The following is a 24,687-nucleotide window of genomic DNA, read 5'->3' as shown; positions in this document are numbered from 1 at the left end:
TTGTAAAAATTATCCGGTTTTATTATGAATTCACGATAAAGAGACAATCACAGTAATTACAGTTTCCCATTTTACGATATTGATTCTAATATCCTTCGTCGGAGCATGTAATTCCATAATCAGGGTACTTCTTCTTCAGTAATCCCACAGAAACTTCATGATCGGCCTTCCCAAATCCCTGCAACATCCAATACCCAATGATTAAATTGAAACCCATGAGGAGTTAATTTTCAACGGCAGAGAGCGAATATTCTCATGATTTTTCACTACCTGCGAGTACCCATAAACTTTAATAGTTTTTCCTTCTGCGCTGTGATCTATTCTCCCACCGCCGACACACTCGGTATCTAATCCGGCGCCGTACTTCTTCAATTCATTTCCAATTTCATCGTAAATGTCAGCTGAAACAGTGGAAAATACCTACCAACTATTAATTCCAAATTCATCAGTGCGAAAATTATAACGGAGGGATAGCGCGCAGTTAGTAAACAAGCCGAGTTCACCCAGTTGTATTATTTCACAAAGTGGAATCAAGTTATCCTGGAGAATGAGAAGTAACGTTCCTCCTGGTGCACACTGTTCAAAATAGTTTAATTAGAGAACTAAGTGGATAATTAGTATTTTCCCCTGTTCAGATATTTACGAGTTTAACCGCAACAACTCCATTTACCGGGAGAAGAAAATGAAAATTAAATTTTACTAATGATTGTGCATGGGTCTGTGATATAACAGCCATCAGAGAGGAGAAATACAATTTGAATCGGCTTACAGACAATCTGATTATGAACTTTGGTTCAATACGTGAATAATCATTTTTCCCGGAATCCTCAAACATTTTCCATTATCTCTCAATTTATACTCTGAAAATTCCAGGTGCACATCGGTGGATTTGACTGGGAGCTCTATTCAATTTTCCACAGTAATTTCCATTCGGTCAATGTTAGCGTGAACTCCAGCGGGAGAACCGAGTCACTTGTTATTGATTAGAATTTAATTACCAAATTCATTGGTTTGTAAACATAAATTCCTCGAATACCTTCATTAATATTAATCAGATGACTCAATGTGGCCCCATCAACTGCATTATACACACTATTTACCATTGTATCAACATTGTCGTGGTTTTTGTTCGATGAAAGACGCTTTCATCGCCTTGATGAAAATGGAAGAGACGGAGTAAATAGCCGGAAGCAAAGACCATCAGAAATTACCAGAAATCGATTGAACTGTACACAGTGGGTAGTAAAAGCACTAGCAAGTAAGGTAAGTGCTAAACATTGCCCCCTTTAATGTTTTTCTCTCATCACAGCGCAGGAAACAGTTTATTCAGATCAGATCAATAATTTCCTTGATTCGAAAAATTTTTATCAGCTTCAAGTAGTGATGCCGGGAGATGCGAGAGAAACGAGACGAGACAAACGAGACGAGAGACATGACTAGACGAGAAGAGTCATTCGAGACAATGACAGAAATGAGACGAGGCGAGACAAACGAGACGAGAGATATGACTAGACGAGAAGAGTCATTCGAGACAATGACAGAAATGAGACGAGGCGAGACAAACGAGACGGTAGACATGACGAGACGAGACGATTCATTCGAGACAATGACAGAAAGAGACGAGACGAGAAGAGTCATTCGAGACAATGGCAGAAACGAGACGAGGCGAGACAAACGAGACAGGAGACATGACGAAACGAGACGAGAAGAGTCATTCGAGACAATGACAGAAACGAGGCGAGACGAGAGTCGAGAGAGCCTCCCTCTCTCTGTCCCTCTGTGTATTTTTTTCCGTGCAAATTGGATTATAGAGAAGAGATAAAACAAGACAAGACGAGACAAGACGAGAGAATCTCTCAATTCTCGACGAGACGAGAGAAGAAATTGCTCTCGTATTTTGATACGAGACGAGAAACTGCATCTTCTCGACGAGAAGAGTCATTCGAGACAATGACAGAAACGAGACAAGACGAGACAAACGAGACGAGACGATGCGGTTTCTTGTCTCATCTCGTCTCATGGCATCACTGGCTTCAATTGACTCCATATCTGGTTAAAAAAAATTAAACCTCCACGCTCATATGCCATTCAGACTCCACTGGGCATAATTTTAAACCGTGGGAAAATGAGGAAATGTTGTACATAGTAAACGCGTAACCTGAATCAACGCGAATAATTTTCATGGTGGAGCCGCTCCCACCGCTGGAGGATAGCAGGTCCCTTTTAGTTGGTAACGAGGTGAGCATAAAGGCCATGGACTCGAGCTGACTCGAGGGATATACCCTACGATGGGAAATTACTGCCCTCGTCCAGACAATCTTCACCCACCCCATTCTCTCCCGTTAAATCCGCGCGTACATTATGGGCGAAAATTCTGTTACTGACGTTATGAATTTATTGGAAAAATTTTCTCAAAATACGGAAGGTAGGAGGATGCAGAAAAAAATTAACAGGAAGTGGAGACGCAAGGTGACGTCACGAATGAAATACCGTCAGGTCACGAAAATATTACCGTCATGTGACTGTCATTGACAGTCATGTCTTCTCTTGTCAATAAAACGGCCAAATAAAATTTTGTCATTGACGGCCATAGAGGACCGTCATCTGACGTCATGTGCCCGTCATCTGACGTCATGTGGCCATCCTCTGACGTCATCACCGTCATCTGACGTCATGTGGCCATCATCCGACATCATGTGGCTGTCATCTGACGTCATGTGGCCGTCATCTGACGTCATCATGACCATCATCTGACGTCATGTGGCCGTCATCTGACGGCATGTAGCCGTCATCCGACATCATGTGGCCGTCATCTGACGTCATGTGGCCGTCATCCGACATCATGTGGCCGTCATCTGACGTCATGTGGCCGTCATCTGACGTCATGTGGCCGTCATCTGACGGCATGTGGCCGTCATCCGACATCATGTGACCGTCATCTGACGTCATGTGGCCGTCATCCGACGTCATGTGGCCGTCATCTGACGTCATCATGACCGTCATCTGTCATAAAATTTGCTCGCATCTCTAACAAGAAGGGAGCAAAAAATTAATGGCGCATGAGGGTAAATGGAAAATCCTGTCCAATCTTCTTACGATTAACTCTACTCTGTACTCGGGTAGCAGAAAATGATAATAACAAGGGGGCGGTGCTTACTCAATGTTGAGATACAATATAATCCCAGTGTCCTGGTGAAAAATATTCTTTTAATTGAGAAAAAAAATCGGGAAAAATGAAATTTTTTTTTGAAAATGGATTCAGAGGATCAGCGTAATCTGAATGAAGAGAGATGTTTCTCTAGTTTGTGATGAGACAGACCAGATAGCTATTTTAATTAGTATATTTTTAACCTTGATCTGTTGATGATGAATGGAGGACAAATGAAAGATGAATTGACGGGTGGATTTGCCCGTAAAATGATACATCAACTCCTATCACAGTATTCATTCTCTTCTCAACTATTATGAGTTGGAGGGAACCTGTAGATGCTGAAAGCCGAGAGCTCAACCAAGTAAATCCCTCCTGATTGATTTTTTTTCTCATTAAATTCTGGATACGACAGAGAAAGAAAGTATATAAGCGGGAGATGGTGCTGAGACGTCCAACCTCTCCTCGCTAACTGCGACAGTAACTCTCTGAACTCATTACTAACGGCTCCTGGGCTAATTGACTAATTGGAATAGTATAACCGAAACTTCCGGTATTGTTCCCTTCGTCAATCTGGAGCGTTTAACTTCTCATGTGCACGTAACCATTTCGCGTGGATAGTTGATTGATTTCGATGGAAAAATGAGATCAATCGATATATTAATAATAATGAAACAACCCATCTCTGCAATCCCAACCCCAATGTTTTCCCATGTGTTTTCATTCCCTCTCTATAGTTTTATTATCCTCCCAAAATAATCCAACGCGAATGTCGGGTATTTCCAATTGTTTATGCTCTTATAATCGGCTTGCATCGGATCGGGATATGAAGTCGTGGGGAAAAGTGGAATTTTTGGAACGTAAATATTTACCAGGGACGCGATGCACTGAACCGTTATGAGTTATTTCTAGTTGAAAAGAAATAATACGTAGGTGAGTATACTCCGAATATTTTCAAAATAAATTCTCGCGATAATCCACCGTCGATTCATACTCCACGAACGATTGATCCTCGATGAGATAAGTAAGCCACTACAAAAACGAAATTGATTTTTCATAGAAACTTTCATCTGATGATTCATCGGCTTTCGTAAAGTTGACGTTTCGACCCCGTCGGAGGAGTAAAACTTTCTCATATCAAATTACGACCAAAAGTAAGGAGCCCCCCACCCCCCAAATACATGAGGGAATATCCGCTGGATAAAAAATTCCAGTCATATTTTACTATCACATTCGATCATTATTACCCCCAATGAAAGTTCTTGGTTCTCAGCGCAAAATGTAAATGCGTATTTTCTCATCTCTATAACAGTTGTACGAACGCGGGAGAATAAAAATTCCAGTGTGATTGATTATCGAGCCACTTTCAATATAAATGTGACCCTCGCAGTGGCCTCGAACTCCAACCGTATCGTGTCACTCCAATTTTAGAAGAAAAATATATGGAGATATTAACTGTCTCTTCGCACCCTCTCTATCGCCCCTCATTTTGCTGTTTATCCTGCACTCTCCCTGACTCACACAGAGTGCAGGGGTATTTGTTTAAACCTCTCGCAGCCCCGGCCAGTGACAGAAACACCATCGACATTATGTCAACCAACTTTTTCTTTCATTTCCAATGACGAGAGTTGAGTTCTGTTATGCGTACCCCATCGTGCGCCAAATTAAAAAATCGATTCATCGGGACCTTCCCCACCGATTTCCGAGTTTTTCTGTCGTTTTATGGAGATTCGAGGGTGAAAAACAAAAAAACAACATTTATAATTATTTTAAAGTTTTTGGACACTACCCCACTGCGCCCCCAACTGTAATACATTGGAGCCACGACCTGATAATTTTAGAATGTGACTAGTGATTGGTAAAGAGCAATATAAGTATGATAGAAGCTCTGCCACCCGCCTCTTTGTCTTAGCTACCGCGGTCTCCCCTATATTTCCTTCTGCATTGTCCATAGGTAAGATCATAATGAAAAGATAAAGGGGAGCCTGATCAACTGGATAAGATAAACCAGAGGTTTACGGGCAAAAACAAGAGGGGGAAAAAAATTCGGGGAAAATATGACATGTTCGTAGTGTGGGCACGCGCGAGACACGTACGAACGCCTGCGTGAGCTTTCCTCTCACCAGTAGTCGGCAGACCGTCTCGAGTATCGGATCGGCCTGGCCTCACGTTGACCCGTTTCCCTTGGCGCTCAGCGCCCGTCGCAAATAAAGTTACAAACATTGTTGAATAAAATATCCGCAAGAGAAAATAAACCTCGCCAGACAACATCGATTACTCACCGACATCTGCCCAACGAAAATATTCTACGAATAATTCGAATAATAATGACGAGGAAGAGAAAATGGGGAAATTGAATTGTCCAATTTGATTGACAAGAGAACAACATTTCCCCGGTGTAATGTTGACATTACATAACAGCCCATAAATTCCTGAAATGTTCAAATAACTGGCGGCGGGTTTATTTTTGTTATGCCAGCGCGCCAATTCCCTCGCCGTTCCGTCTCTGAGTAGAGCGTTTGGTGCCTGGAAAATATATCTCGGCGAGCGAAGGAAAAACAATGATCCAATAACAAACATAAACTATGATTCCATTTTCTTGTTTTCGGGACAACCGACGGCGGAGAATTTATCGAACTCCACGTGTGTTATTCAATTGATTTGATTCCACCGATTCCGGAACTAAATCGTGGGGTTGGAGTAAGTAATAATGTAGTTTGTGGAATGGTATTTGTTTTATAGTAATTTAATAGTTGAGTGGTGAAACGGAAATATCAAATTCAAATGGCTTTTTAATTGTTTAATTTCTTTCTATTTACTGAAGATGAAAGGAACGTGAAGTTGTTTTATATCGAAATATCTCGAAACTGCCTGACCGCTAATCCTCAATTCCGATTGGTCAATGAGTCACGTGAAGTAGTCGCTGAAAAAAATCCCCGGTATTTTCAAATTCTTCAAATGCCAAAAAATTTTCTGCGCCATATTTATCATTTTTTCATGTGTGAAGTTTATCTTTAGATCAAAATATATCTAAATTGCCTAATTGTCGATCATTTGAAAAAAAACAGTATTTCTAAATTTTTTTAACTCAAATTATTCTTCACTTCCAAAATTTGTATTTTTTTTATATTTATCATACGCAAAAATGATCAATTTTTGCTTCTCAGATTTTCATACATAAATTCTAAACTCTCCAAAATTCATGAAAATTCTTCGGTTTCCCAAATAATTCGAGAATAATCTTTGAAGATCTACAGTTATCTGGAAAACTGAAATTGTCCGAAGAATTCCAGCAAATCAATTCACAACCTTCCCCTCATTTTTCAACAATTACAGATTTTAATCAGATTATTTTAAAAAGCAAAAAAAAAAAAATTAATCGAAGATTATAAATTATTCATTGATATTTCACTCTTCATTCTCTTAATTCTCCTCAAGTTCCTATCAATATTTATAAAACATCAATGAGTACATGAAGTTCAATAAATTCGATTTCTCCATTTTCACGAGTGAGAAAAAATCTTCAATAACAAAATGCGCAATTTCGCTAATGAATCACCGCACCCGGGATTTGGATGCCATATTATTCCGACCTCCTCGATATTTCACGTAATAAGACTATCTCAACCCCCTATCCGCCCCCGTATCCCAGGTGGATAATCCCCCCATAACGACCGAGGAAAGTTTAAAGATTACGTCTTACAATGAAAATTGTCCTTCGAGCATGAATGGTAGGAGGGAGAATATCATCCTGTAGACCAGAATCATCCGTACCAAGTGTGAACCGTAACTCGAGGGAGAGAATTCTTGAAGGTGAAGACAAGTGTTACGTAGCTAAAGCCAAACGACAGGAGTCGCCGGAAGAGAGGACGATGGGCCATGAAAAATGAATAAAGTTGCTAGGATACTTTGCACGAGTGTTTCACCTGCAAAAGTGTTGACACAATATTCCAGTGGGTGGACACTCTAAGGTCACATTTCTCTGCTACACGAGAAGCCCGAGTGCCCTCCGTAAAAAACACGCTGCTGTTGGATTCCTTAATCCACTAATTAATCCCCTAATTTCAGACGACTAATCCCATCAATCAAACCGTGACACCCACCCCATATCCACTCATCACCAAAGTCTATTGTTCCTCCGCAAACTTGAAATTGAACATCCCATTAGCCTCGTAAAACATCACTGAAACCATTGTCCCTGCACTCATCATTTGCCGTCTGTCGTCTCTTAAAAAATTCAAATGTGATAATGCACGAACCGGTAAAGGCTAATTGACAGTTCAATTTAACCGTGCGAATTGCTCCTGACCTTTTCGAAAGCCAAGTAACACAAAGTCACTAAATTGCGATAAAATATTCAAAAGGCCAGGGCATTTCAGAACTATAGCACCAGTATGTCATCTCCAGGGACATTCGGAATGTGCATTTTACTGGGATTTTGTCTCTGACAGTGGCTCTACTAATATATCCCTGTGTAAACGTAATATCAAGTTTGATTATTTACCCTCGTGAGGTATCAAACGGGATGAAAAATGCAGAATACGGAAAAGCACCAAGTTGGCTTGTCCTTTGAGATGTGCTCTCCTTTCCCGCTTTCTTATCGTCAAATTCAACTACCAGGTCATTTCTAATAGCCTGTGTATCGTGTACAGAAACTTATACATTATCCCGAGATTAGTTTATTTGGATAGGCTTCCTCTGTCAGCGAATTCGCTCTTGAAGCTTGCGAAGCATAAGATCAAAAGCTATGCCTACGCAAGCTCTGGGTTAATACATCCCGAATAGACTGTGACATGAGTAAAATTCGTTTCAGGGTCGTTTCTTGCACGCGGAAAAATAATTTCGTTGGCCTAGCAAATACTCGTTGCTGGAATCTGATTTGCTAAGGTAACTGAAAATTTGTAACTGGTACCTGAGCCTCCGCTACGCGAGCCACTGACCATTTGTCGGGCCAACTCCCATTGAAAGGTTGAAATTGATTTGCTAACCCTGTGAATCTTACGTTAAAACCACCAAAGTCGTTTCGTTGGTGCAATATTCCTGGATTGGTTGATCTTTGATTTGCTGTTACAACCAAACATTTGGTGTTTGAATCTAAACATTTACTCATAAATTCAAGAATGAAGCGTCCCATCTTCTAATAAGTTGAAACGGAAAATTTCGCCGCATGACCTCTCGAAGATGAGTTTGTTTATTATCAAATTATTGTTGAACCCTATTATTGACCCTTCAATAACTATCTCATTTTCATTTACAGGGTCTTATTATATCCCGTGTTCCGTTAACAATTGTGCTTCGCTCTTGTAATATTTCAAGGAAGACCTAAAATATACTTGAAATAATAATTTCAAGTCAAATAATCGGTAAAGAGATACTCATAAAAGTTGGGCATTTCATTTTGTCAAAACAACTGTCATGTTTTTCCATTGAATTATTATACTAATTATATTAAATATGTTCTTCCATAAAAAAAAGTAAAGGAATAATACAATTTTCTCTAAATCTGAAAAAAATTGTTTCACGAAATGGAAGAACATCCTTGATATGATATTTACGACGAGTAAGTATTGCGCGATAGCCCAGTGGTTAACGCGTTAGGGTTAGTAATCGTAAGGTCCTGAGTTCGATCCCCGGTCTCGGCAAATGGACATCATTTGTGTTAATGAAATTGGATTTTTCGGTGATGAATGCATTCTGAGTTGCTTCTACAGGGATAATTGACCATGAAAATGAAGAAAAAAAATAGCAATCACTTTTTTCGGATTATACTGATAATTAACATGGCAATTAATTTGTTAATCTAACTAAACATGTTCCTTAAATGAGCAAATCAATTGTTAAAGTAGCAAATCGGCAAGATAGTTGCCCTAGCATAACCTTCCTGCTATTCTAACAAATCAGACCCGAGCGGAAGACATCCGCTGCGGTAACCCACACCTTGGCTGTCCGTATATTAACCTACGAAATTTGCTGGGTTAACGCGCGCCGCGCTATCTCAACGGAATTATTTTTTCACGTGTTAAAACCCCACGCTGTGGGAAAAAAAACGCAGACGTCAATCGCCGAATGAGTCCCACCACGCCTTTCCACTACCTCTTTTCAAGAACATAAATCTGATTATCTTGATCTGATCTTCCTCTCCATTTGCCGCATTTTCTCATTCACTTAAATAGAGTATTTCCTCGAATGTTGGCTCCCTTTTATTGTAATTTCAAGGCACCCCTGTAAAAGCCCAAACTCGCGATTTGATCACAACACGGAAAAAATTATTCAGTGAATTTCACCAACTAGTTGGTGACATTTAACAATTTAATTAAAATTCAGAAAAAAAATTTCAAATTTCATTCGACAACCGTTTGTTAAATTTTCAATAAATGTTCGTCGATTTATTTGAAGGAATTGTCGATTATTACAAAAATATCTTCCAGGGGAGACAAAATTGATTGAATGAAATTGAAAAATCTTCTCTGAATTTTAATGGACTAGAACTGTGCGCGCGCTTATCTACTCGTTGTGAAAATGAAGAAGTCGAATTTATTAAACTTCATATACTCATAGATGTGTTATAAATATTGATAATGACTTGAAGAGAATTGAGAGAATGAAGAGTGGAACATTAATGAATAATTTTTAATCTTCGATTAATTCTTTTTTTTTTTTTATTTTTTAAAATAATCTGATTAAAATCTGTAATTGTTGAAAAATGAGGGGAGGGTTATGAATTGATTTCCTAGAAAACTAAAAACATTTCTTGAATTCTTCGGAAAATTTCACAATTTTCCAGATAATCGTAGATCTTCAAAGATTTTTCTCGAATTATTTGGGAAACCGAATTTTCATGAATTTTTTAGAGTTTAGAATGTATGTATGAAAATCTGAGAAGCAAGAACTGATCATTTTTGCGTATGATAAATATGGAAAAATTAAAATTTGGGAAGTGAAGAGTAATTTGTGAGTAAAAAAAATTTAGAAATACTGTTTTTTCTTCTCACGATCAACAATTAGGCAATTTAGATACGTTTTGATATAAAGATAAACTTCACACATGAAAAAATGATAAATATGACGCAGAAAAAATTTTTGGCATTTGAATAATTTGAAAATACCGGGGATTTTCTTCAGCGACAACTTCACGTGACTCACTGACCAATCAGAATCGAGGATCAGCGGTCAGGCAGTTTCGAGATATTTCGATACAAAATTTCGTTTCTTTCATCTTTAGTAAATAGGATTACTTGTTAGCATTCACCAACTAGTTGTTGAAATTCACCAAATAATTCGTGAAATGAAATATGAAACTCGTCCGAGAAACCCTCAAACGCGTTCTGGGCAAGTGAATCATGCCAAATGCTCGAATTACCGAATCGTCAGGATTGAAATTCACCCCTCGCAAGCTGAGAGTCCAAACGACGCACGTGTTTTGAACCAAGCATGTTCTTTTTCAGTCGTTCGAGACTCTTGATACTCTCGCGCTGTTGCAATTTGCCAGAGGGCTTTCAATTTAATTCCTCCGAGGGAGAAAAATCTCAGGGCCGAACTTTCGAAGTATCCGGGGTTACGACAGAACTCCTTTGCCATTCATCCTGTTCACCGTTGTCTGCCTGAGAAATCAATCACATTCGGCCGGAATAAAAGGCTCACATAGAATTCATCCGTGCGTCAAGTCTGGAATGCTCGAGAAATTCAATCGGAATGAAAGAGTTTGACGAGTGACAATGGATAAGCTCGGATGGCCTGCACAACGCGACAACAATAATATTCAAAAGCCCAGCAGGATGCCGGAATATCAGTAAATCCGAGCAGAAATTCACGAAAGCCATAAAGGACAGAAATAAAGAAAAAAACGTGAGCACTGCACTGAGAGAAAAACGACAAAGTTCTCAAACAAGTTTTACTTGTGCCAAGAAAATCGAATTTTTTTTTGAAAATTATCAAAAAAGGATTTTTTTGTGCCAAACATGAAGAGAGTGCGCTGGAATGAAAAATTTTTGTCGGAAAAATAGATTTAGTAGTTCAAAAAAAATTGCATTCTCTGCACACGCAAGAAATGCCATTTCTAGCACTACTTCGTTATTCGATACTCCCATACTAATTTAGTAATTTAGGGATAAAATATTTGTTGATAAATTGTCCTCGATATGAGATATTTTAATCCTGAAAAGGCACCGTCTGGTGTGAATTATCCGCCTCTTGAGCCAAATATTTCGTTGCTGTCGAAAGCAGAACAATTATTCATGTTTGAGACTTTCAAATTCGAACCCAACAAATTCTTTTTTGGCAATTTTCAACTAGCGATTTTGTTGGCTCAGACAAAACTCGTTTGACAACGTGTTTGTTTTTCTCTCAGTGTGGTGATCGCCAATCTGAAAGCACTCGTCACAATGGGGACCCATGATAAAGGAGATGCTGATATAACGTGCATCAAGGAGGACAGCACACGTGACGATCGGGACGCTGCATGCCGAGAGCAGATGGCCCAATCGCAGCCGACCACGCACACAGACAGGTAACCCAATCTTTATTGATCTAGATTGATCAATCCTTGATCAATCCTTGTTCCCGGTAGCTTAGTCGGTAAGAGTGCCCGGCGCGTATCTGGGAGACCCGGGTTCGATTCCCGGCTGGGTAAAGCGGAAATTTTTTCTCTCTAAATTCTAATTCTCTTCGAATTCTTTAATGCCTAAAGGAGGTTAGGCGGTGTTTGAGGTGAATTTGAGAGTGAATTTCTGTGGTTCCCGGTAGCTTAGTCGGTAAGAGTGCCCGGCGCGTATCTGGGAGACCCGGGTTCGATTCCCGGCTGGGTGAAGCGGAAATTTTTTCTCTCTAAATTCTAATTCTCTTCGAATTCTTTAATGCCTAAAGGAGGTTAGACGGTGTTTGAGGTGAATTTGAGAGTGAATTTCTGTGGTTCCCGGTAGCTTAGTCGGTAAGAGTGCCCGGCGCGTATCTGGGAGACCCGGATTCGATTCCCGGCTGGGTAAAGCGGAAATTTTTTCTCTCTAAATTCTAATTCTCTTCGAATTCTAATCCTCTTAGAATGTGAATCGATTGATTTGGATCTTTGCCCTATCCATCGGAGAAAAAAAAACAAAATTGCGGTGTCCATTCGCGCGTTCCCAGAGATGGATTTTTTCCCCGAGCGCACGTGAAACTAGAGATTCAAAACGTCCATTGGACCAACAAACGCGCGATTTAGGGTGGACTCATTGAAACTCGTTGGGAATTATGAAACATGCGTGCTGAAGACCAGCGTAAACAGGGATGATGGATACGCTGAATCCTGAACAATATTCACCGAGAGCCATCGGCTGCATGAAAGCCTCTGGGTATCAGTTTACTTAATCCCGCTGATCGATTAGTCTCGTAAACGAGCCGGGTTTTTTTCCCCAGAATTTCAGAATTAATAACCTCTCCCCAACACACGGAGAGAGAAATTCAATAGAAATTACCAGAAAAGAAAACGTAAAAGTTACGGTTCGAAAGGTAATCCGCGAGCGAAGGAAAATTCAATAAAAAGTGGGAGTCGGATTTAATTAAAAAAAGGTTGATATTCTATTACTGTGTAACGGTCAAAATAAACACAAGCCTGAATAATATATTTTGAGGCTAAAATCGTTGATGCAGCAGATGCATCACACCCTTAAGAGTCGATTTTACTGAAAACCTTATTTTCGAAAAAAATTGACTTGACCCGCTTTGCCACTTCGCTACTGATACGGGTTTGGGGCCAATGTCTCCGTCTATATATTCAATATCACCGAAGTGGCTTTCAACCCCCCGACGAATTCCATGGATCCACGCCCGAATATAGCATGCAAGCTCCGTCGGTTTATCAACCTGACTTAATTAATTAATACAAGCCAAGGCCTCAATAGCAGGAGAACGGAGGGCGGGGAGGCCAAAGTACAAGCGTTCGGAGGCAAAGTTGTCCCTGAGTTAAACGCAGGATTGGGGTTCTCATACGGCTACGTGAGCGATACAAATCAGCATGAAATAATTGTCTCGCCCACCGACAACTTAGACGAGATGAGTTCCCCGAGCGCCCATGGGACGAGCCTCTGAAATCACTCGGCCATTCAATATTTGTACTTCCAACATAAGCAATTACTTCCCTCGGCGATAGAAATAACGACGAATGCATTGAATTCGAATTCTCGGGGGAAATATTTCCAGACCCAGTTCTTATTGTATTCAACATGGATAGGGGACACTCTGAAACAACCTTGAGACATTTATTGGATTCACATTTCCCAGTGAATAAATATTGCATTGTTTCGAGTGTACGGTATACACTGTAGGCTGAAGGGGATATATCTCGAAGTAATGGAGCTCCCAGGGTAGAGCGTCGAGTGGTCACCCAGCCATTTGACCTTTGGCCTCCGAATGGAAGCTTTGTAATCATGATTTTTTTCCATTTCCTAATTTTCGGTGGAAATGCCGAGGGCCTGTTCACAGACGTAATCGTGGCGGCACTCGAAATCAATGTAATCATTGTAATCCCATGATTACCATATTTGTAATCAAGTTTTGGTAATCAAGTGGTAATCATTTGTAATCACTGTAATCACTTGTAATCAGTGTAATCTTTCGTAGTTGCTCCTAGTGAGACCGTGAATTTTTGTTTTTGAATTTTCGAGCGCGTCATTTCTACCAACGGTAAGTCTCAGAGATCCCTGGATCAATTTTTCTGGGAATCCCAGATGTTTATGGTTCAGAAGCTTGCATAGCCAATGCGTTTTGCACGGAGCATTTGTCCGTAGAAAATTGATTCAACAGAGTTAAAATTTCTTCTTATTCTGGAGAACCAACGACTGAATTATCTCTGAATTATCTGCTGGTAAGTTTCATTCTCCATCAATGGTAGACATTCAGTAAATTTATTTAGATGATAGCACTGATAAATGCCCAAATTTTTAGATGGAGTGATGGAGACTGCATTCCTCTGTTCTAATCCCCGCCCCTCCTTCCTCATTTCTCTGCAGATTCTAATAATTAATTATTCCATCAATTCATATTTAATAAGAGGCCATTTTTTGTGATTTCAATGATTACAGATGTTTGGTAATCACATAATGTAATCGACGAAATCATTTGTAATCATGTAATCACATTCTGTGCTCTTGGTAATCACGGTTATCACCTAGGCAATGGTAATCAGTGTAATCAGTCCTGTAATCCTGGGTAATCGATTACATTGTGAATAGCCCCTCGATTGTCACTCACGAAAGTGATAGAAATTTCTCGGAAAGTCAAGAAGTGTCCAGGAAAATTGAGGGAATTGATGGTAATCCTTATGTTAATTTTTTAAAAAGATAGATTGAGATCCATTCGAAAGCCTACGACCAGTGAAATTGGTAGAAATGAAAATAGGAGAGAAAAAAAAATACGTAGCAGTAATATGTAATCTGTCAAATGGTTTCTGTCACGCTGCTTGTTTTATTTCTCATCTCGTCATTTGTCCAGAGTCTTCAAGAGATATCTTCCAAACAACAAGCTCCGTCTCTACATCATCAATCGGGATTTAGTCGTTACTGGAGGTAAAATCGATAAACTGCTGGGTGTGATAGTCGTCGAGCCTGATTATGTTCGCGACAAGAGGGCAAGTTGTATTTTCCCCATTCTCCAATTGCCGGACATGGGAAAATTGATTAAACATTGGATATTCCTCTTTACAGGTGTACGCACAAATAACTTTGACTGCTCGCCTGAGCCGGGAGGAGGAGGAGGTAATGGGGGTTAAATTTTGCAACGAAATACCGTTTTGCTTCACTCAACTGTATCCACCGTATTCCCATGACGATCAGCCTGAAGCTATGACACCAGTCCAGGTACTCTAATAATCGCAAATACTTGAAATTAACGTTGCACTCAGGATATTGCATGAGCAATTAGCGGTGTAGCTGTAGTTGCAGAGCCTGTTAATGCTGACGAAACTGTTATTAACTGCAGTAACTGCAGGTTATATGTCCCTCTGACACTCACATTCCTCTTAATCGGATTGTCAATCGTTCGACAGCACTCAGTGCTCATCCGGCGTTGATAAAACGTCTGTGGTTGAATACTCCAGTGGTAAACAGAGATAGTATTGATAGTCTTGGCTCTTTCAACCCATTCACCTTCCATAGTCACTCATGAAATGAGTTATTACATTCCGTCGACAAATGGATTTCAATATTCGTAGGTCGGTTGACACCGGGCGGTGATACGGAAGGGGAGTCTCGTTGTTCTCGAGCCCTGATTCAATCGCTGAGCACGAAATTTTCCAATTTTCAAGTAACTGTTTAAGTGGGCATTTGAACATTTTTTGAATATTGATTTTATTTATCTGATTGATTGATTCTTTTCTCATCACCTACGGGTGTCAAATAATTTTTATTGGATGTTATTCTTATTATTGAAATAATATTAAAATGCGTCTCGAGTTGGTAAACCTGTCGAGTGTTTTCTCTCTCTCAGTTCCATGGTCCAACCCATAGCTTTCCCATGATGCTCACTGACATTCGAATCACGCGCCTGCGCGTGAGGGCGTAATTGCCCCGAAACTCATAATTTTCCGAATCATTTGTTCAAATAACTTTCTTATGAAATCGGAAACAAAATCTGAAACTTATACGTGTTCTCAAGAAAGATTTGATTTATCAGCCACTAGTTTTTCCTCAATAGTTCACTATTTTTTTGGGTGCCATGGAAATTTCCCTAATTGAGAGTGGGGTAACCTCGAAGGTTATAACTGGAGGGCTTACAAAAACATCCAAATTTCATTATTTTTTTTCTTGAGACTGAGATCTGAAAAAAATGTGCAAGAATTCTTAATGATGCAGCACACTCAGGATGTTCTCTCGTGAATTTTCCTAGTTTTTTTTCATTATTTTGACTTTTCAGGAGAAACGCCTTAACTAAAACACAATCACGATTTTGCTTGTGTTGACTGATAATATTACCCAACAATATTACTCAACAATGTCTGAATTTCACACACCTTTAGTAGACATTTTTCAGGCACTAAAAAACGTCTGAATAAAATGAAAATTTATCTGAATTTCAAAGACAAATTAAGATGTTTAGGCGCCGGTTCGTCTGAAATTCAGACTGAAAAAAAAACTCAAGCCCACTCTTCAATTAACTTGACACTGAAGTCAACCCAGAACCAATGGATGCGCATTTAATGCACAAACAATTCATCGACAATCCTGGCTATCGAAGTTCCTTTTTTACATTTATTTTTCTCAACCCTCCCCCCGTCGAGAAATGAAGACCGGTGACGTCAGAGCATCGAGACCTGACCTTGGCCTCGAACGTGACCCAGGCTCGACTGCTGCACTACCAATTTTACTCGCTTGCATACAGTGAGATCCACAAGTGTCCAATTTCCAGTTCAAAGAAGTTGAATAAGAGGCAAATACACCTAGTATCGAAATCAGGAGCATTAAAACTCGATTAAACAGCCATCGGGTTATCGGATAGATAAAGCAGTCAAGGATAACGGCATCGAGTCAGGGTCAGGCTCACGTTGGAAATGTTATTTTAAAAATTTATCACGTCGATCCGCAAAAATTTGTGCCTCGAGGACAGTTGACTGGTTAAAGCCGTCTCATGAATTTACTGCTTACGAAGCTATCTCTAAAACGCTACCCCACTTTATGTACCCATTTGAGTTTTACACAATGTAATCCACCTTCGATATAACGCATAAACAGCCTTTTCCAGCCCTCCCTGAGTCCTACGCTCTCCTCTCTCTTTCGTCGAGTGTCCTTGAACTCTTTTGGCCCCTGCAATAGGGAACTCGCATAGAGTCCACTTTTCGAATATTTTTAAATGAATAGTCTTCGTAGTCTACGAACCATTCCAGAGTAAAAAGTTTTCCGAAAGGTGGTCTGGATATTTTGTAATAACTGATTAAAAATGCACCAATTTTGAACACTTTTTTTGGGGTCGTGACGTCAACTCACCGGAATCAAGTTCCCCTTGCGACTACTAGCAGCGCTATTGAGTTATTCTAGCCTCTCAAAGTGCGAGACGTTCAACCAAAACAAATCGAGGGAGTTATGTTTGAAACAATTATTAAAAGTGGATAAAAAAAATATATTGGCACTAACAAATGAAGTTTGTGCTGAAAAATGATTTTCAAAAGGCGTGCCCGGGGAATTTACCAACGGTAGACGTGACTATGTTGATAGATTTTATGGGTTTAAATCTGTGTCAAAGTGTCGAAAGTCGTGGTTGTATAATTTTCACTGTTGTATTTTTACATCCTGGTACAAAACAATATTTATAAGGAGCTTTCATCACTCGATCCGGTTTTTCTGACACTTTCGAGCCTAGTACATGTACAGAGTATTTTCCTAGATTTCAGCAGCTGTACTGAACCGCTTGACGACGCCACACGAAAATTTCGGCCTCCGGTGAATAGACGTCACAGGCCTTTTTAGAATGTTTTAAAAAATGCAATTTTTAAAAGCAAATAAATAATTATTCAACTATTTTCCGTGTGTTTCCTTATCAAATATGAGTTCTTGGGAGCATCTATTTGAGGAAAAAATTGAAAAAAAAAAACATGCCAGTTCCCTATGCAAAACAACAAAACTCCCGGAATTTGCGCACCGCGAAATACCCGGCATTCGGAAGTTTGAGAGTCCACAGGCCCCCGTTTCAACCACAAAGTTTTGATAAATTCTCTGGTCTACTGTGCCACCTTACCTTGAAAATTATTACTAAAGATTCCCAACGGTACTATCCACTTGAAATATGAAACAATTCCACTTCCTGGATTATTCTCTACTCGCTGAGAGACGAGGATAAGAAAAAAAAAACACCTGGAGTCTTGTAATCTCATTAATAGCGCCACAAAACCACTGGTTATACTGAGGTGTAATCAAATCGAGATGTATTCTCTCGTCCCCTCTGACAAACTTTTCGATTAACTTGCGAGTCGAGTGGCAGGATCAAATGACCTGATTGAACCGAGACGTAGATACGCAAGGGAATGGGCAAATGTTACTGTATAATTGTGCAATTTCCTCTCAGAGAGATGATTCTCCAACACCCACGAGTGGAGCTTTTAATATTACTCCACCAGACATTCCAAGTATTAATTCTCACAATTTTCATCTCCCTCCTTCACTCCAATCGCTCCACCACTCTTTATTTTTTCTCATCCAGGGGGAAAAAAAATTTGCTCACTCATCCAAAAGTTTGATTCCAAACAATAGCCGCGGGATAAAGTTCTATGCGCAGTGAGAATTTAAAGGACAAGGTATTGATCCACCCAAAGGTAAAAGATACCTTCACGAGGGCCCTTACAATGTGAAACAACGAATAAAATTGTTCTCTCCCCCGGGTTCACACACTAAGTAGAGTGCTGAATAAATACGTTTACGTGACGAGTAAGGGTCATCGCATTAAGAAATCTGGAGAGTCGCCTGAAAACGAGTGGAGGAAAAATTGAAAGCATCGTTAAAAAGAAATAACAGAGTGAAATGCCCTCTCCCACCCACGTTTGGGGGATGAATTGTAATTTTATCGATAAAATGTTCTGGGGTTGGGACCATTGTGAACCCTCACCCATACCAATGTGGATCAATCAAGCTGTCGCAGTGTTAGATACTCCTCCTTCCAAGAAATGATACGTCACGACAAATAAAAAATTCCTCTTTATCATTTCCTGTGACATTTTGCTGTATGAATGAATGAATGCATGCAATATCGAATGAATTTTTTTTGCTTTTGATTCGCTGGAGGAACGAAGGGTTCGCATTCACAAAAAAAAAAAATTGGTGATGCCGCGAGACGAACGAGACAAGAGACATTACGAGACGAGACGAGAAACATGACGAGACGAGTCGTTCGAGACAATGACAGAAACGAGACGAGATAAGGAGAGTCGTTCGAGAATGACAGAAACGAGACGAGATGAGAAAAGCCGGTCGAGAACGAGAAAAACGAGAGGCGAGACGAGAGTCGAGTCTCCCTCTCTCTGCCTCTCTGTTCATTTTTTTTCCGTGCAAATTGGATTATAGAGACCAGATAAAGCGAGACGAGACTAGAGAATCTCTCAATTAGTGATGCCACGAGACGCGAGACGAACGAGACGAGACAAACGAGACAAGAAACATTACGAGACGAGACGAGAAGAGTCATTTGAGACAATGGCAGAAACGAAACGAGACGAGAAGAGTCATTCGAGACAATGACAGAAACGAGACAAGACGAGACAAGCTGGTCGAGAACGAGAGAATGTCTCAATTCTCGACGAGACGCAACAACAAATTGCTCTCGTATTTCGTCACGAGACGAGACAATGGTTTCTAAGCAACGAGACAAGACGAAAAACAGCATCTTCTTGTCTCGTCCAGTCTCGCGGCATCACTGAATAAAACGAATATCATTCACGTGAAAGTCTCGAGAATGAGATGAAATGTTTTCGATAAAAAATATTTACACCCCGAGACCCCTTAAACCCTCACCAATAATGTTGACCAATTCAGCTGTCGCGATACCACCCCTTTTTCCCCAAAAATAACACTCTCTCACGATAGCTATCTACCCCCGTCCCTGAGGAGAAAGCCCACGTTGACTCTCAGGGCAACTTTTGAGAGATAGCTGTTGAGTTTGTGACAATGGTAACAAAACACTGAGGGACACAGCCCGACAGAATACCTAGAGGGAATTTTATATGAAAGCTGGAGCATTCAGAGTGAAAAAAAAAGCACAGACCGACTCATCTACACCCTTCGCTGTGTCGTTATGTTTTGCAGGAAGCGCTCATCAGGAGTCGAGGGCCCAATGCCTATCCATTTTCAGTGGAAGTGCCAGCAGTCGCACCGCCATCCATTCGCCTACGTCCCCCTCAAAAATACAACGGGGCACCACTTGGTACGAGCTACGAATTCAAAGCCTGGGTTGGTCAGTTGATTAACTACTACTTTATTCCATTCTCCATAAAATAACTCCATTGGCCGTTAATATCGTTAGACCCCTTCATTGTATTATCACCAAAAAGGTTTTCCCCATTTTGACTTCCGCCAGGACGAGATCGATTCATAAAGCAATTTCGGTGCGATAACAAAAAAAATGGGAAAATAGAGCAGAGTAAACAAGGGGAAAATGGATTTCGGGTGAATGCAGAATCATTTACGAGACATTTCGTCCGTAAATTTCCATCTGACTCAATTTCAAGAGCTCTGAATAAATAAACGTTGATATACATTCTCTTTACCGTGATAAGCTGGAGGAATATAGACACAGGTGGGGATGATGCATGATGCAGAGGAGATTTGAATGTATATAGTGACATTCCCCAAGCGAAAAAGTAGCTTCATATTTCGTAGGGAAGATTTTATCGATCTCGTGCGCTCACTTGAGGGAAATTCCGTGGCAATGCGAAACTGGAATACAACGAGTGCCGTAAGAAAAAGTAATGATGAGACTTTGTTGTTCAGCTGAACGTGCAGATCAGAGGCATGACGACAGTTCCACTGTACGAATGGGTATAACTGTGATACAGCGGGGTCTTCCGACCCCTCGACCCATTAGTAAGCTCTGCGAAAGTACGACGCGTATGGCGGAATCGACTCTCTCATCACGTGCATTGGAGGGTGAGAACTCATTCGTCTCAACATGTCGTGATATGAGAGAAGAAAGATGATGACGATATGTTGAAGAAAAATGATGAATTTTATTTTTTTATTCTTGATTTAGCGAAATTAAACTTGGGTTTTTCTTTTGTGGTGTTGGTGATGCCGTGAGACGCGAGAGAAACGAGACGACATGAGAGACATGGCGAGACGAGACGAGACAAATGAGACGAGAGACGAGACAAACGAGACGAGAGACGAGACATGACGAGACAAACGAGACGAGACATGACGAGACAATCGAGACGAGAGACATAAAGAGACAATCGAGACGAGAGACATAAAGAGACAAACGAGACGTGACAAGAGTCCTTCGAGACAATGACAGAAACGAGACGAGACGAGAGTCGAGAGAGCCTCCCCCGCTCTCCCCCTCAGTGTATTTTTTTCCGTGCAAATTGGATTATAGAGACGAGACAAGGCGAGACGAGATGAGACAAGACGAGAAGACGCAGTGTCTCATCTCGTCTCGCGGCATCACTGTCTGATGTTGTTTATAAGATGCCGTGCAATGATTATGATAAGATCTACATTTTTTCAGGACAGACTTAAAGAACACAAGAAAAACACAAGTCTAATTTTGATAAATCAAGTATTTTAGACACAGTCAAAGGAAAAAGTAAATTAGATATTCTAGAATAATGCTCCATATAACCAACCATACTGATAAGACTGAATTTTATTAACGACAGTAAAAAGTTTTGCAATTTTCAGAGCCAGCAGTTCCCACCGCAGCTGTGAAAAGGCGTCTGCTGTTGACTGAAGGTTCAATCAGACTAGAGGCGCGATTGGATCGCGCCATTTATGCCCATGGGGATTCAATATCCGTTCATGTCTATATCGCTAACGATAGTCACAGGTCTGTCAGAAGAATCGAGGTAAACAAACGGTCGCCTCCATTATTACCCAGTATCGAGGACTCGTTATAATTCAGACAATCTAAACATCACCGATTCTGTTATGATTGAAGGTAATGGCGCTTCAGCACGTGGAGGTTTGCATGTTCAACAATGGCATTTTCAAGAATACCGTGGCCTCCGAGTTGGACCAGGACAATTGTCCCCTCGTGTCAGGATCAACTCTCACTAAGACGTACTGTCTGCGTCCAACAGAAGGCTCTCCAAAACACTGGATTGCTCTGGAGGAGAATTATACGAGAGCCGGTCCCATTCTGGCATCCACTGTGATATCCTCGGAGGTCAGTGAAAAGGACAGAAGCCCCTATTACGCCATCAACGTATCCTATTACGTGCAGGTATGCTTGGCAATGTGAAAAATGTACCTTGTGCAGTAGATGAACCAACGCCCCCTCTACTCCCTCTGATTATTATTTAAGGTGAAACTCCTCACGTCTCTTATGTGCGAGAAAATCTCAGTTAAATTACCATTCACACTGATACACAAGAGTCCTGAGTCTGATTTAATGGGATTTGCCACAGCTGTGGGGGAAATTCCAGTGCAAACGCCGATGCAGGAGAAAAAAGACGACAAAACACAACACAAAGTGGAGGAAATTAAAAAACGTGATTCAACGCACGACTTGGAACTCATAAAAAACGTCGATACCGAAGAGAGCTGAGGCCAGGGTGGCTCGCACTGTGAACAAGTGCATGAGGAGAGATGTAGAGATCGAGTAATAAGTCTCAAGAATTCAGATAACATGGGCTGCCAATCAGGTTTCAGCTTGCAAAGGGCTTGTTGCTGCTTTTGTAGAGCCTCGTAGTGCATTTGAACTGATGGAGGGAGACTCCTCTTTCCATCAGTTCAAGGCTTTTATTTCCATATCAGAGACTTAAATTGAGAGAAACGAAAATGTGGATTTCCTCATTTGCGTCAATTGCATTTATTCGGGAAAATTAAATATCTCATTGTGACACTTTCTTTCGCCGAAAGCTTCTCCCAGTGCTGGTTATTCTACGATAAGTGATTGTTCAATTTCTGTACAAATTTGACGAACGGTTGGGGAACGAGTGGGGCAAAATGGGGAGTCATGACTTTTCTTTAAATCTCAATAATTCGTTCAGCTAAAAAAATTGAATCAACTGAGTTTTACTGAACTTTACCTCAATTGATCAACTTATTTCTGAATTACGAGCACTGAAAGCAAAGTAAATAGTGCCTGTTTTGCCCCACCTTCCCCCAATCAAAATAATGCATCTATGTGAATATAATATTGTAAATATCAATTAAAGAAGAATGAAAAATGAAGTTGAACTATTCGAATGAGCCAATTATGCCCTGAAACAACGTTTGATGAACCTCTCACTGATTTCCCCCTCCCCTCCCCCCCCCCTCGGCTTGATAACAAATATCGAGAATTGGGTGCGCAGAGGAGGGACTGATATATACATACCGTGCCACTGGCATCTGGCGTAGCCCCGGACAATTGGTTTACTCTGTTTATTATTATCATCGTGAACATGCACCAAGATGTACTTGAATACCCCATTCGGGTCAATGTCAACGTCGGGTATTTGATCCAGGGGTTGAGACATTCTCGATAAACTGCGAAATTTGTCTGAAACATAACAATTGATCATCAGGATCATCAATTCATTAGCGAAGTGGTAAAACGATTCAAATCGACTCATCTCCCAGTTGAGTTTTTTAGGAATATCTCCGAATCTAAGGGAGATATCGAAATTTTCGTGATTACATTTGTTGTGGCTCTCGATCGGATCTACAAAAAAGGTTATAACAAAAATTTCGCCATCTCCCTTAGATTCCGAGATATTCATTCAAAACTGGTCAGGAGTCAAAATTGACTTGTATGAGTCTACTTTTCAGACATGAGAAATATCTTAAAAATTAACGTTTGAATGGACTTTGCCGTCTGAATCAGGTGAGATATCTTGGTAGTGAAATGTTTGAATCGCTCATAAATAACTGAATTTCAGACACAGAAAATATCTGAAATAAAACCTGAATTTTTTCAGACAAAAAAAATGTCTGCAATCATTTTCAGACAGAAACGGTGGGAGAAATTTTCAGACATTAGTCAGATTTTCAGGCACTTGAAGATTCAGACGTTTTTTACCATCTGACATCGGTGTTTGTACTGGGGAGGAAGACAGATCAACTGTTTCTGTTCACCTGTACCCTTTGTCCCCTTCGAATTCCCCTACTGAATTAAAATTTAAAAAATCCAAAAAATAGTCATAATCCATTACACAACTGCCATCACGCCTTGCCCCGAGAATAAAAAATTAGCATTGGCTTTCTCGCGTTAAATAATGCTGGAAAGGTCCTCGAGAGGCGATTAAAAAGATAAAAAATGAACTCCAAGGATAAAAAACAGCATAATAGGTTAAAAATACCTGCCCGGAGTAACTGCCGGTTGATTGATGTTGTGATTCCAAGAGTGCGTAGAGCCATTCTCCACAGTCTCCCCACAATCCTCCAGATGGCGCCACACCCCGGACAACTGTAGGAAATGTGAGGGTATTTCCGTGGAATAAAGATTCCGGGATACTGTCAACTGAATATTTTATTGGGGACGCTACGTAAAAATGCGAGACCTCGTGAGCCCCTGCGTAACTAAAAAACATGGCGGATTTGAAGGTTCTGGCTGCGCGATGACTTGAAAACCGTAAACACCTGCTCCAAAAGTTTATTGAAAATTAATTTGATAAAACACTTGTTTTCGTACATAATGCGTTACTGTGAACCTGATTTAGACTTGTTGATGTTATGCCGCAACGAATCAAATTTTTTTGAGGTTCATATTCTCTGACCTTTGATATTTCTCGACTTCTCGTTATTTTTTACGAACTTAAAAATTTCCTCCAATATTAACGTAAGCATTGTGATAATATTTATTATGCAATTAATAATGCCAAAAAATGTGCGGAAAGCAACTGAAAATAACTGTTAGCACTGATAGTTGTTGGGCCGGCTCTAGCGACC

At 40.4% G+C, this 24,687-nt stretch overlaps 2 protein-coding genes and 1 non-coding gene across 4 annotated transcripts; 2 read left to right on the top strand and 1 right to left on the bottom strand.

The window, feature by feature from the left end:
* LOC107048261 (14 kDa phosphohistidine phosphatase) lies at positions 1–24,227 on the bottom strand. The gene is made up of 4 exons (XM_015271346.2): positions 24,099–24,227; positions 23,135–23,299; positions 271–401; positions 1–178 (listed from the first exon to the last, which is right to left on the bottom strand). Exons 1-4 carry the CDS (start codon positions 24,154–24,156, stop codon positions 86–88), a joined length of 447 nt encoding a protein of 148 aa, XP_015126832.1. The 5' UTR covers positions 24,157–24,227; the 3' UTR covers positions 1–85.
* On the top strand, positions 5,291–22,989 carry LOC107048260 (phosrestin-2). Of its 2 annotated transcripts, none has more exons than XM_015271345.1 (10): positions 5,291–5,848; positions 10,594–10,993; positions 11,496–11,654; positions 14,612–14,747; positions 14,824–14,976; positions 19,903–20,050; positions 20,599–20,742; positions 21,496–21,659; positions 21,752–22,036; positions 22,118–22,989. In XM_015271345.1, exons 3-10 carry the CDS (start codon positions 11,530–11,532, stop codon positions 22,358–22,360), a joined length of 1,398 nt encoding a protein of 465 aa, XP_015126831.1. In that variant the 5' UTR covers positions 5,291–5,848; positions 10,594–10,993; positions 11,496–11,529; the 3' UTR covers positions 22,361–22,989. The 2 variants fall into 2 exon arrangements, with proteins under 2 accessions (XP_015126831.1, XP_015126830.1); XM_015271344.1 differs by having other exon boundaries at positions 20,587–20,742.
* On the top strand, positions 11,705–11,777 carry Trnat-cgu. The gene has a single exon. It is a non-coding gene; the product is annotated as a tRNA-Thr (tRNA).
* Positions 24,228–24,687: the final 460 nt, after the last annotated feature.

This window comes from Diachasma alloeum, unplaced genomic scaffold (genome assembly GCF_001412515.2).
Source record: "Diachasma alloeum isolate Michigan unplaced genomic scaffold, Dall2.0 Dall_scaffold_00186, whole genome shotgun sequence".
NCBI classification, from domain to species: Eukaryota; Metazoa; Arthropoda; class Insecta; order Hymenoptera; family Braconidae; genus Diachasma; species Diachasma alloeum.
This window is presented reverse-complemented; position numbering and strand designations above follow the sequence as displayed.